The 13,168-nt window shown below is 42.6% G+C and overlaps 1 protein-coding gene across 1 annotated transcript; it reads left to right on the plus strand.

Moving 5' to 3' along the window:
• Positions 1–915: 915 nt before the first annotated feature.
• On the plus strand, positions 916–7,523 carry LOC310878053 (chymotrypsin B-like; the record flags this gene model as incomplete). The annotated part of the gene is made up of 7 exons (XM_083792134.1): positions 916–967; positions 1,654–1,757; positions 2,624–2,703; positions 3,106–3,184; positions 6,023–6,215; positions 6,602–6,735; positions 7,362–7,523. 7 exons carry the CDS (start codon positions 916–918, stop codon positions 7,521–7,523), a joined length of 804 nt encoding a protein of 267 aa, XP_083648260.1.
• Positions 7,524–13,168: the final 5,645 nt, after the last annotated feature.

Genomic DNA, 13,168 nt, shown 5'->3' on the forward strand with positions numbered 1-13,168 from the left:
TATTTAACACCTGTAACTATAAGAATGAAATGTCAGAGGGATATTTTAACTGTTCCTGAGTCACAGTAAACTTCTGATTGGATAAAATTGGTACCTGAACATTTTCTGTTTACTAACGAGATGGAGAGACGAGGTCGAGGAGACCTAGCCTGGATACAAAACGCATCTGCCACAGGAAAATAAATCCCTAAAAAAGAAAATCTACGCAGTGATGGCCATGCCAGGCTAGAGGAGACTCCTGATAATGAACTACAGTTGTACTACACAATGATTACTATCACATGTCTAGAAACTGTTACTTTTCAGGATAAAAAAAAAAAGTAGCAGATCGTCAAGCTCAAAACGCGAGCTTGTGGATCTGCTGCTTTTTGTGTGACACTAGTAATGCCATTCATTTACGGAAAAAGGTTTGACTAATATAGATAGGAGGAGTTTGTGCCCGACAGCAGGTTAGCAACAATATATTTGTTGTAGGGAAAATTCATAAAACTGAAATGAGAGAAAGGGGGCGGTGAGAGGGAGGTATGGGACGGAGGTGGGGGTTATGGAGTTGTGTGTGTGTGTGTACAAGAGTATTGGCATCAAAATATACTATACTGAACAATATGCCACAAGTAATGTTTTTTTTTTTTTTCTCTACTCATACAGAATGTTTAAAAATAAAACAGGGGGAACATGAACTTGTCAAGGCCAGTGTGTGCTATCTGTATCCAAGCCGATCAGGCCTGAGAACTGGCAGATTGCTTTAGCCTGATAAACACCTGCAGGCAGATGGAAATGACTGCATCAGCCAACCTCAACATTCAGCTGATATGGACCAATCCTGGGCTCTGATTGGTGTACATAGAGCGGTTGGGTGATACATATGGACCACCCTCCCCTCCGGAGATCAGAGTTCAGTTTCACATTGTTACGATGGCTTTCCTCTGGATCATCTCCTGCCTTGCTTTTGTCAGCGCAGTTTACGGTAATGGAAGCCCAGTCCCTCATTCAGCCATTTCAAATATGGGTTTTGTTACAATTAAGAAATCATCAAATCGTAGTGTCTTACCTACATACAGAACTTGTTAAAAACCCTTCTGATTGCAGATTTGATGCACTTGTTCCTAGAAAATACACTGGATTAATTAGGATGATTTGGCTGAAAGAACAGCTCAAGATTTTAAAAAGGGGAGAGGAGGAATGATTTCTCTTATGATGTGAAATAATTCTAAATGTTAAAATAAATTGAACGTATTTGATTTGTATTTCACCTCATAGTAAAACTAAATGTTTTTGCAAACATCCAGAATTAATTACTGTAGGCCTATACTTACTGTATAGGCTATACACTATACAGTATGGCTCTAGTTCAGTGTTCTATTGTGTCATGGTCATAAACAGTGAGGGACGTGTTCAAATCATTACATTATCGTCTCTGTTGTTTAGAAGCCTCATATTCCCAAACGTTTCTAGATTAAAATTAAAAAGCATAAAAGTAACAGATCTACAAGCCTCAACATGCTTGCAGATCTGCTTTTGATGCTCTATGGCTAAGCAGGGTGTTAATTTATGAAAAAGTTAAAATATGCACATAAGAGGTTTCTACCCGACAGCTACGATATTTGATAGTTAGGAGTGTGATAGTGGTTAACACCTCGCAGTCGTTGCCAGGCTGCGGTAACCCCGCCATCCCCCCCGAGGTGACTGGCTATGCCCGCATCGTCAACGGTGAGGAGGCTGTGCCACACTCCTGGCCCTGGCAGGTGTCCCTGCAGGTGAGTGGCAGTCTTTTGGTTGATTGAATACTTTATTAGTCAGAAACTTAAACAGCATGTGTAGTAAGATATATATATATATATATATCTTAGGCCTACTACACATGCTGTTTAAGTATATATTACAGTATATAAGGGATAAAAAAAAATCCTGGGGCTTGTTTCCATTGTGGTCCTATGTAGTCTCAATAATCAACATAGCATACAAAATGTACACAATATTTGTCAACAAATACAAAGACTATACGTATAGTACAAAGGAGAAGAGAGACACCTCCTTTCTATGGGAATTTACATTAACCCCCCTCTATGTTCTCCTGTTGTGTTTTCAGGCCAATGTTGAAAGAAACTTTTTAATTTTTGTTCTAAATTTGGGTGGTACCAGATCGTTGTTGATCCCTCTAGTATTGTGGCTGTGTCACTCACTTTGCAGAATAAGTAGTTTGACATGTATGAGGGTATACTGTAGTAGACTCTACAGGTCTCTTATAAATACCATGCAATCCCACTTATATTTGCTTAACCCGTCTTCTACCCTGAGCCATCCCAAACTAGCAAAGTGTTTTGAAATTAACACACACACACACACACACACACACACATATATATATATATATATATATATATATATATATATATATATATATATATATATATATATATATATATACTGTAGTGTATAAAATATGTCAGTGAAGTTTTTTGTCAGATATGACCTGCTATATTACGAACCCTAAATGTTAAAAATTAAATTGTTATTCTTAATGTTCCTATGTTCAATGCCATGCAGTTCAATTATTCATTCAGTATGTTTAAGCTTAACGTACAGTATATAATGTTATAATGTCATCCATGTTACACCTCAGCATTCCAGCGGATTCCACTTCTGCGGAGGTTCCCTGGTCAATGAGAACTGGGTTGTCACCGCTGCCCACTGCAGTGTCCAGTCAGTATCTGAGTCCTTCTTCATCATGCATTTCTCCTTCACAGCAATACTCTGTGGTTATCACACTTTTCAGGCTGTAGCCTAATCATCATATATGAACTGGGGACCTTGCCCCCACCCTGACAAGAATTTGGAATTGTAGGAGTTGAGGCAATACATTTAGTTTGACTGTGTTCCACAGATAAATATTGTAAAACCTTAAAATAGTAGAATCTTTTAAATATTGTGTGGTCAAATATCCTGCATCTGGATCTACCGGTATTTCTGCATATTATAATCAATGACACGTTGTATCTACACTAAAGTACAGTGCATAAATAATCGATTACATCTGGTAAGACCATGGATCGTAAAAAGGTAAGACGTATAACGCACAGAAATAAATTGTCTGTTTCATTTCAGGGCCTACCACCACGTGATTGTCGGAGAGCACGACCACCACTCCAAGTCCGAGGATATCCAGATCCTGAAGCCTGCCAAGGTGCCAAATAGATAAACTTTACTAAAGTAACATATATTTCACTTTCAGGCTTTTGTGAGCACCACGGACAGTTTTTAAGTTGCTTGATTAATCAGTATTGCATATACTGACACAACTCACAACCACATGCAATTCAACCCATGTTAAATAATGTTAAGCTGTGAAGAGGCTGCTCACCGTGGTTGTCATAAAAAATAGCACAGATGAAAACCTATGTACAGTACAGTATTTCAAGTGAATCCTATATCATCTCTGTCGTGTGGATGAAAACCACATATGTCCAAAACTGTTACTTTTCAGGATTAAAAATTGAAAATGCATACATTCAAAACGTGTCACTTCGTGACACATTTCAAGCTTTAATTTACACAAAAAGTTAGAATATGGAGCTATGTAGTATTGTCATTAATCCGACTCCTGATATCAATGCTTCTGTAAAAAACAATAAACACAGTTTAAACTAGAACTGCACTCTGTCGAGTGCATACTTGCTTGTTGCACACTAGTAGGCCATAAATGGCCAACTAGTGCGCAAGCAGAGCGCGCAAGTCCTTTCGACCGCTGTAAACTGTCAAATCTCAGTATCTCTGTGAAGGAACGTTTGAAATGTATAATTTTTAGATGTAACTATTTGCTACCTACCTACTTTATGCATATAAACACCTAGGGTGCCATTAAGGACTTCAAATAATATTACTAATAATATTACAGTTTTATGAGCTGGGGGCGTGTGGTATGTCATATTGCAATTTTGGGCATGTTAAGAAGCGCTTTTGACACCCCGTGGAGTGCGCAAAACGGCCTTGAATTAGTCATGGGTGTGTTTAAGGCGTGTTTGAGACGTACCCAATCAACATGTCCGTACTATTCTCTTTACCAGTCAGCTGATGTCACATACGGAATGCGCACTTTGGGGATCGTGGTATTACATTTCTTCAGGCTGGCACCATAGAAGACATGACATGACTTTGTCACATTTGGGTTAATTATTCCTATTGCACTGCATGCTGTCACCTTTATGCCTCAAAATAATTTGTTTCTATTGAAAAACACCAGTAAAATAACGTTTATTATATTTTATTTCATTCAAGTCATGATGAAGGAATGAGTTGAATGTTGCTGCTTAATGCTGTGCCTGTGGCCCCGATGGTATAGGTCTTCGCTCGTAGCATTTTATTGAAGAAGACTTGAATCGGGTGTGATACAGCATATGAAAGCAAACTTCCCAAGGATTATGGAGATGTTTTTATTCATTTTTAAGGTTGAGAAATGAAAGAATTATGGCCGTTTCTAATCTCAACATTTTACAAAAAAAAGAGCAAAAAAAGGCTGTTGCCATGTCTCATAGAAACAAGTAAATAGGTCTATAAAAATAAGCGCATATAACAGGTGTCTGCAACCAATTATAAATGAAGTGCCATGTTTTTATTTTCTAGATAGTGAGTCTGCCATATCCAGATTAATTTGAATGACACCACATTAAAATAAAAAAACATATTTTGATTGTCCACAAATATAAAGTTCTTCCTTATTTTTAAATATGTTCTTGCACATTGTTATAATGATCATTATATATATATCCCCCTGCAGTCAGAGTTCATAGTTTTAATGAATGAATGTGATGCATTGTGAGCTGGTATAGATCTGCTATTTTCAAAAGTAATCTTGGATTTCTTTTTTTAATTTTTGGATTAGCCGTCCTTAGTTGGGCAAAATGCATTCATCTGGGGATCCTTGACATGGGAATGTGCTGTGTGAGGATCACTGGTTTAAACAACATTAGGAGAAAAGCCCAAATAACCACTTTAGAAACAAGAAAAGCAACCACAAAATAGTACAACTACCAATATTTACAAGCAACTTTACAGAAAAAGAAGCCGCTTATAATAAACAGACATGGCAACACTCTAGCAGCCTCCCAGAGCCGCTCAAGTGTAAAATCAAACAGTGCTTGTTGCGTTTATGAGGTGGTCAGACCCACGTCTAATCGTTATGCGCTGAGTGTCTTTAGGTCAAGGGGCTTAATAGCAAATTGCGCAAAGCGAAAATAATTAACATATGGACACTCCCACAATGCTAAAATATTCAGGAACGTAACACGGGCCGATATGCCTTTCATAATACCATTGTGCGCAGAGCGAGGGCAATTTATGTATTACCCCATTGTAAAACGGATCTTCAAAATCTGGGCCCTATAGTATTATTAAGTATGATTCAAGTTTCTATCTATATAAGTTTGGGTGAAGAGCTAGTCATACATATACACACCACGTACTCTGGTCCCAGCAGATCAGGCACAACTTGCTATTTTTTTTTTACTGATTATGTATATAGTATACGTATGACTAGCTCTAAATGATGACGTAAGAGATATGGTCATTTGTGGTCGTTTGGTCCCAGGAAACAGGCACAGATTTGATGTTTTTCTGCATAAACATCGAATGGCGGGACAGCTGTCACGGCGGAAGAGACCGGGCGAAAACATTACTTGCGCGCTCTGCTTGCGCAAGTAAAAACAATAATAATATGGAGGTTTCTGCCCGACGGCAACGATATTAATATTGTCATTGCACAAGATTAATCTCTATTTTTGCTCTTCACTCCTTCACATGACTCCTTGTCCTTCTCCCTCCTCCTCCACCCCTTCACTCCTTCACATGACTCCCTGTCCTTCTCCCTCCTCCTCCACCCCTTCACTCCTTCACATGACTCCTTGTCCTTCTCCCTCCTCCTCCACCCCTTCACTCCTTCACATGACTCCTTGTCCTTCTCCCTCCTCCTCCACCCCTTCACTCCTTCACATGACTCCCTGTCCTTCTCCCTCCTCCTCCACCCCAGGTGTTCACCCACCCCTTCTGGAACCCTCGCACCACCAACTATGACATCACTCTGATCAGACTGGTCACCCCCGCTCGCTTGGGCCCCAACGTGTCCCCCGTCTGCCTGCCTACGTTATCTGACGAGTTACACAATACCTTCGCCCCTGGCATGACCTGTGTGACCTCTGGCTGGGGTCAGACCAGCTACGATGGTAAGACCCTCTCTCTGTTCCCTGTAATGTCACTGTCTGTCCTCAGGCCCTCCTAACAGAGCTGGGGGGGGGGCAATAGTCAATTGTCGTTAAAATGATTGCGATGCTGTATTGTAGCCTACTCCATCTAATTTATGGATAATTTCATGCACATTTATAATAATGATTAAAATAATAAATTAATAATTCCCATTTGGGAGATATCTTTCACCATAATAAATAAAACATGTTCTAATGCATTTTACTTACTTTACATCAATGATGATGTTTAAGTGAAAGAAGAACAGAAAAATATATATAAAATATTAAATATTAAATGTTGCCCAAAAGCATCGCTGGGGCCTGCAGGGTTAAGTAAAACATCTTCCACCACTGTCCCCATGCAGAACCCGACACCCCCAACAAGCTGCAGCAGGCCTCCTTGCCCCTGCTGTCCAACATCCAGTGTGAGAAGTTCTGGGGAGACAACATCTCTGACGTCATGATCTGTGCTGGAGCGGACGGTGCTACCTCCTGCATGGTGAGATCATTTTGCTGATCGCCATAATTGAGACCGAAGGTCGCCGTTAACTATGGAATGGTGCATTTCTCCTTCCTGTCCGTCAGTGTGTCACTCAAAGTCCCCATACATGATGGGAAAGCCCATGGTGCCCACAGGATCTTGTGACATCATGTGACATCATCAGTGATGAAGATCCCTAATGTCATAGTATATGTGACCTGCTGTTGCAATTAAGCCGATATATGGAGATCCCTGATGTCATACATTTTTTATGGTCTCGACAAACAGGCCCGAAAATTAAGGCATTTTTTCTCCATTGGCTTAAACGGAACGGGCCCCTCCCCGACCACAGCCTCCCGTGCCGGAAAAACGGGTGCCCTTGTTTTGTTCTTCTCACTTGTACTAAATTGTTCATAAAACTTATGTTTAGTCTATACTCAATTTAGGCTGTACATTGGATTTATAACAGGAGCAGATTGTGGGTTGCCCTGTGCCCTGTGCCCTGTGCACACACACACGTGACCGTGTGTGTGTGTTTCTGTGTGTGTGTGGTGGGGGTGTAATGGTGAGTTTGTATCCAGGGCCCGTAGTCATCTTAAAGGTTGTGTAAATCGTGCCCCTGTCCTTGCTGTGACTTGTCTCAGGGTGACTCCGGTGGTCCCCTGGTGTGTGAGAAGGACAACATGTGGACGCTGGTCGGCATCGTGTCCTGGGGCAGCAGCCGCTGCTCCACCTCTGTGCCCGGCGTCTATTCCCGCGTCGCCCAGTTCAGCAGCTGGGTGGACCAGGTCATTGCTGCCAACTGAAAAGAGATCAACCAAGACTTAACTGAAGAGATGATCTAACTCCTTCCATTCCACAAACCAACCCAGCCCCCATCCTAAGTTGACATACTGAATTTCAATAAACAATGTAAAACAAGAATTGATGAACTAATTGATCAATTAATTGGCAGCTGCCTTATTATATCTGCAAAATTGTGCTATGACATTTATGTGTGTGTGTGTGTGTATGTGTGTGTGTGTGTGTGTGTGTGTGTGTGTGTGTGAGAGACGCAACTTGGCCTGTTGTAGCGCCACCATGAGGCTGATTTGAAAACTGTCAAGTGGCATTTCTTCCTCAGCCTATAGTGGGAATAGCCTAGGCACAGCCTAGAAGCCGTGGATATGCACGGCTTGGGAAATCCGTGGATATGCACGGTAATATCTGGAAATATCCTCTTTAATGAAACTGCGGGTGCTACCCCCATCTAATAGGCACCTATACAAAAAGAAGTGGAGAGCCGTGAGAGAACGGCCAATCTTACGCAAGGAACGCATGACCCCCCAGAGAGAGAATCAAGAGAGCGCTCAGAGAGCAACTGGGAGAAAATAACGGAAAAAAGGAAAACCTATACAGCGGCGTCGCTGCCTCGACAGCTGCATTATATGCTGCGAGTTTCAGAGATGATTCAAAATGCATATTCTGTAATGGTAATCACAAATCCAAGAACTGTACTGAACTGACTGTTGAACTAAGAAGAGAAACACTGAGGAAACAAGGCAGGTGTTTTGTATGTCTGGTAGGCAGGCATGTCGCGCGTAGGCTAATTGTAGAACGCACTCAACGCAGGGCATTAGCGCACTGTGAAGAGTGCGGGCGCACACCACAAAACAGTTTGCAATCAAATAGCCAGTCAATATACAGCGCATGATAGACGCGCCGACCACGGCAACAACAGACAGGCTGACCACAGTGTTGCAGATGCAGTTATAGTGTAGCAAGCAACTCTGACAATAGTAGCAGTAGGCTATACTGCAGACAGCTATACCATTTGGATAGATGCACCTGCAACGCAAAGCCAAGTAGCCAGATGCCTATTAGATGGGGGTAGCACCCGCAGTTTCATTAAAGAGGATATTTCCAGAGCACTTAACCTGCCAGTTATAGGTAAAGAAACGTTGAATAGGCCCAGGCCGTAGCGTAACGGTCTGGGCACCGGACTGGTAATCCAGTCGCAGTGTGCCGCGGGTTCGACTCCCGGACCCGACACGGCCTTTACTGCATGTCTTCCCCCCATCTCTCTCCCGTTTCCTGTCAGCCTACTGTCTGTCCCTTCAAAAATCAATAAAAGGCGTAAGCCGCAAAAAAATATCTTTAAAAAAAAAAAAAAAAAAAAAAAGAAACGTTGAATATGTATGTTTTTGGTTCCAAAACACCCCAGAGAATTACCTGCAGGAAAGTGAAGGCTCGTTTGAGAAATATTAAGAACAATCAAAGCATTGATGTCCATTTATTGGAAACAACCAAGTTGAGCTCTTCTATGATTAAAGCGCCAAACGGAAAGCTAAGGAGGGACTTGGAAGCAAAAGGAATGCCCATAGCAGATGTACCCATCATAGGGATGGATGCAGTGGAATTAGGAGTCCTAATTGGCGGAGACCAATATTGGAAAATGGTTACAGGAAAAATGGAGAGACTGAATGAAGGACCAGTTGCACTGGAAAGTGTATTTGGATGGCTGGTGCAAGGAGAAGTCACCACGCTAAATATCATAACTGAAGTTGTGGACATTGAAGTGATGCACATCAGCGTCGGAGAGGAACATAGGCACTCTCAGATCAGTTTTGGGAAATCGAATCCCTTGGAATCTACATGAAAGAAATGCATTCTGACAGTGCCGGCCCTGAGCAATTTGGTGCCCTATAGGCAGGATTTTCCGTGATGCCCCCTTGAAAAATGACCACGGCCCCCTTGTGTTCTAAAGCACTGTGTTTGTTTTTTTTTGCTTGGTGGATGATGCCCTAGGCAACTGCCTGTTCTGCCTGATGGGAGGGGCCCTGCATTCTGAGAAGGAAGACATGGCAGTGTATCCCAAGCCGTGCATATCCACGGATATCCCAAGCCGTGCATATCCACTATAGACCGATTCCGTAGCGGGTCTCATGGTCGCAGCCTACGTATTTCCTGTAGGCGGACTCGACGTAGCTGCGGGGGTAAAACCCTCACCAGGCGCACCTCTTCCACTACAGTGAACGGCAGAGTGACTGATGTTAGTTTGCCTCAAACTTTACTCCTTTACCTGCTTTTTTTACTAACACTAACATTACAAAGATGCCCAGAACATCGAGATGAACCTGTGTAGTTTATGGCTGCTCCAACAGTAGTGGCAACATAAAAAATAAAAATAAACGGAATGTCTAATATCCACCTCGGTGGCGGAGACCAGCGCCATTGAGTAATGGTTGAGACAAAGCAGTGAAAGATACATAACGCAAGTCTTACCCAATACCAAATATTTCTGTTTTATTAACACAAGGCTGCTGTACTTTATACCGCATATACTTTAAATGCTTAGTATGAGGTATAAAATACAGCAGCCTTGTGTTCATAAAACAGAAAGATTGGGTATTGGGTAAGACTGAAATTATGTATCTTTCAGGACCCTTCACTGCTTTGTCTCAACCATTACTCAATGGCTCTGGTCTCAGCCACCACGGTGGATATTTTGACATTCCGTTTTTTTCTTTTTTTTATGTTGCCACTACTGTTGGAGCAGCCATAAACTACACAGGTTCATCTCGATGTTCTGGGCATCTTTGTAATGTTAGTGTTAGTAAAAAAGCAGGTAAAGGAGTAAAGTTTGAGGCAAACTAACATCAGTCACTCTGCCGTTCACTGTAGTGGAAGAGGTGCGCCTGGTGAGGGTTTTACTCCCGCAGCTATGTCGAGTCCGCCTACAGGAAATACGTAGGCTGCGACCATGAGACCCGCTACGGAATCGGTCTATTGATTGATTGATTGAAATATTTATTAACAGTTTGCAGAATTTACAGTACATTTCAAGCACAAACTCAATACAAAGACTGTTAACTGTGAGTGGACGACCCAATTAAGCATTACACTTGTTTACAACAGGGTCCACATTGTTCAATTCATCAAAACATTTAGAGACATACAAATAGACATTTCTATGTAGCTAAAGAACAGAACAGGAATTCATCATAAAGGGAAAAGATACATATACAGTGAGGGGAAGGGGGGGGTGGGGTGGGGGGGATTCAGATCTTACAGAGGCCAGTTTCGAATTGCAGCCATCCGTAGGTGCCCTTTGAGAGCGGTTTTGAAGGAGTCAAGGGATTCACATGTCTTAATGACTGTTGGTAGGGCGTTCCACATTTTGGTGGCATAGGAGCGAAAATAATTTAGTCCCTTGTTTGTGCCGAATCTGGGTTGTACATGGTTTGTTGCACTCCCTCTGGTGTTGTGGGTGTGGACTTCGTTTACATTAAGGAAGTATTTAGACAGGTACGCATGGGTATCTTGGTGGTGTAACGAATCTTGTGGACCAGACCCATTGCAAGATGCTGTACTCTGTCGTTGACCCTAAGCCATCCCAGCCTGTCAAAGTGGGCAGGGGTGAGGTGGGTTCGGGGGGTGAGGCCAAGTAGGAGCCTGACCAGTTTGTTTTGGGAGGTCTGGAGCCTTGTTTTAAGGGCCTTTGAGGTGCTGTGGTACCAAGAGGTGGATGCATAGTCAAAGAAACCTTGTACGAGGGCTCCTGTTAAGGTCTTCAAGGTGTTTTTGCTGACCAGTGAGGAGATCCTGATGTATATTGAAATCACAGTTCACATTAAATATAGCCTATAGTATTAGTAATGTTAAACTAGACAGACTAAATATGTTTAAATAAACTAAAGTGGATCTCTGTATCTCTGCTCAAATGAGAGGAACAAACATGTCTGGACAGAGACAGGGGTCCCTGTATGTCAAATAGATCACAGCTGGCATTCTATCGTAAATAGCTATAGGCCTACTTTGATCTGACCTATTGATAGCAAGCCTATACTGTCCTCCGTGGTGACCACTTCAGACCATTTGGGACAGTGGGGGTTAGGGAACCACCTTTTGGTCATGTTCATTTGATCTCTTTGTTCTAACCTGTATTTAAACCCTATGAAAATGTAACTGTGTGTGTTAGGCTCAGAAGCCGTCAGGCTGACTGGGTGCATGGGGCTGGGGCTCCAGCTCCATGTCTGTGATCTGCTGTCTTTGTTTGTAATCTACAATAAAATGGACTTCTGGAAACTTTCATCTGCCTGTCGGTCGTGGACTCATTCTCCGTACCTTTGCCTGAGTATTTAGTCACGTTTACGTATGTTTATGGGCTAGATAGTAATATACTTTTAGCTCATTTACTTCAAAGTGGTGCCGATCCCGTTCGATTTTTGGATGGAGGAGGACGGCGGTGGTGCTGCTGCGTGCGGCAGTCGAACCAGCGGCGAGTCGACACACTGGCGACGGCCTGCCCGGCGCGGCGGGGAGGAGCGGCGATTGGCGGCGGCGGCTCTCGGCGTTCGGTGACCAGAGGCGATGCAGAGCGGCGGGGTGAGGATGCGCAGCGTGGCATGTGCCCCGGCCGGCCCGTGGGCGTTCATCGGCGGTCAGCGATCGAAGGGAGGCGGTGACGCGCTTCATTCACTCTTGTCGGCGTCGGCGACGGCAAAGCGGCTGATCTACAAGCTCGCGGCGCGGCGCGCAACACGCTGATTCACTTTCCGTTTGTTCAGTCATGTGGTGACTGAAAAGGGAGGAGGTGATGAAAGTGAATTCAGATCAGAATTCAGAATGAAACTTTTCGGACAATGGGCAGCTCTCGATAACACAGAGCGGCCTACGCCATGCGGTGCGCATCTGTACTGCAACACAACTTCGTCTGGCCTGTGCGCTGGCTGATGAATTGAACACTCGAGAAGGTGAGACAAAGAAGAAAGAAGGGCAACATTACAGATAATGGTTCTATTATATCAGATGGATATCGTTCCATCTGATTTCAAATGTATATGTCTACATTTGTCTATAGTTCAACATATACTGGGCCTGTATGTTGATTTTTATGTGTCGGGTATTTTAATTAGAGAAGTTGACTTAATGGGGATGAATATGCCTAAGGGGGATTTGAAACTGAACAGAGATATTTACCGGAGTATAATTAGTTAAATGTTTCTTTGTCAGGCGAAAGACAGTGCCCCTGTCGTACGCATAAGTGTCAACCGTCCTAATTATGCATACAGTTTTTATTTATGTTCGAATAAATTTGTGAATGGGTAAAAGTCAACAAGGTATTTATGCTATGACATGTGGGAACACTCTAAAGTATATAGGACACTCTATGATTTTAACGTAAGTATGTAACCTTTAGCATGCCGAGTTCTGAAAACGTACCGCTCTTTAAAAGGGAAGAGGGTAAGGTTAGGGGGACGTCGCAGTAGATTGGTTATTTGTAAGCCTTGGTATTCTAGAGTGTTTAGATATGAATTATGAGTGCTTTCTGCATGTGCTAAAAGAGGAGTTAACTAAAAATAACGAAAGTTACGAATCATTTTATGGATGACTATAGTAAATTTATTCTTGACATTAGCTGAAGCTAAGAGCTTCAGATGCCACGTTTGAAAACTGTAACACACTTTGA

The sequence above is a fragment of the Protomyctophum parallelum genome, assembly GCF_964188405.1.
Source record: "Protomyctophum parallelum genome assembly, chromosome: 2".
Lineage (NCBI taxonomy): Eukaryota > Metazoa > Chordata > Actinopteri > Myctophiformes > Myctophidae > Protomyctophum > Protomyctophum parallelum.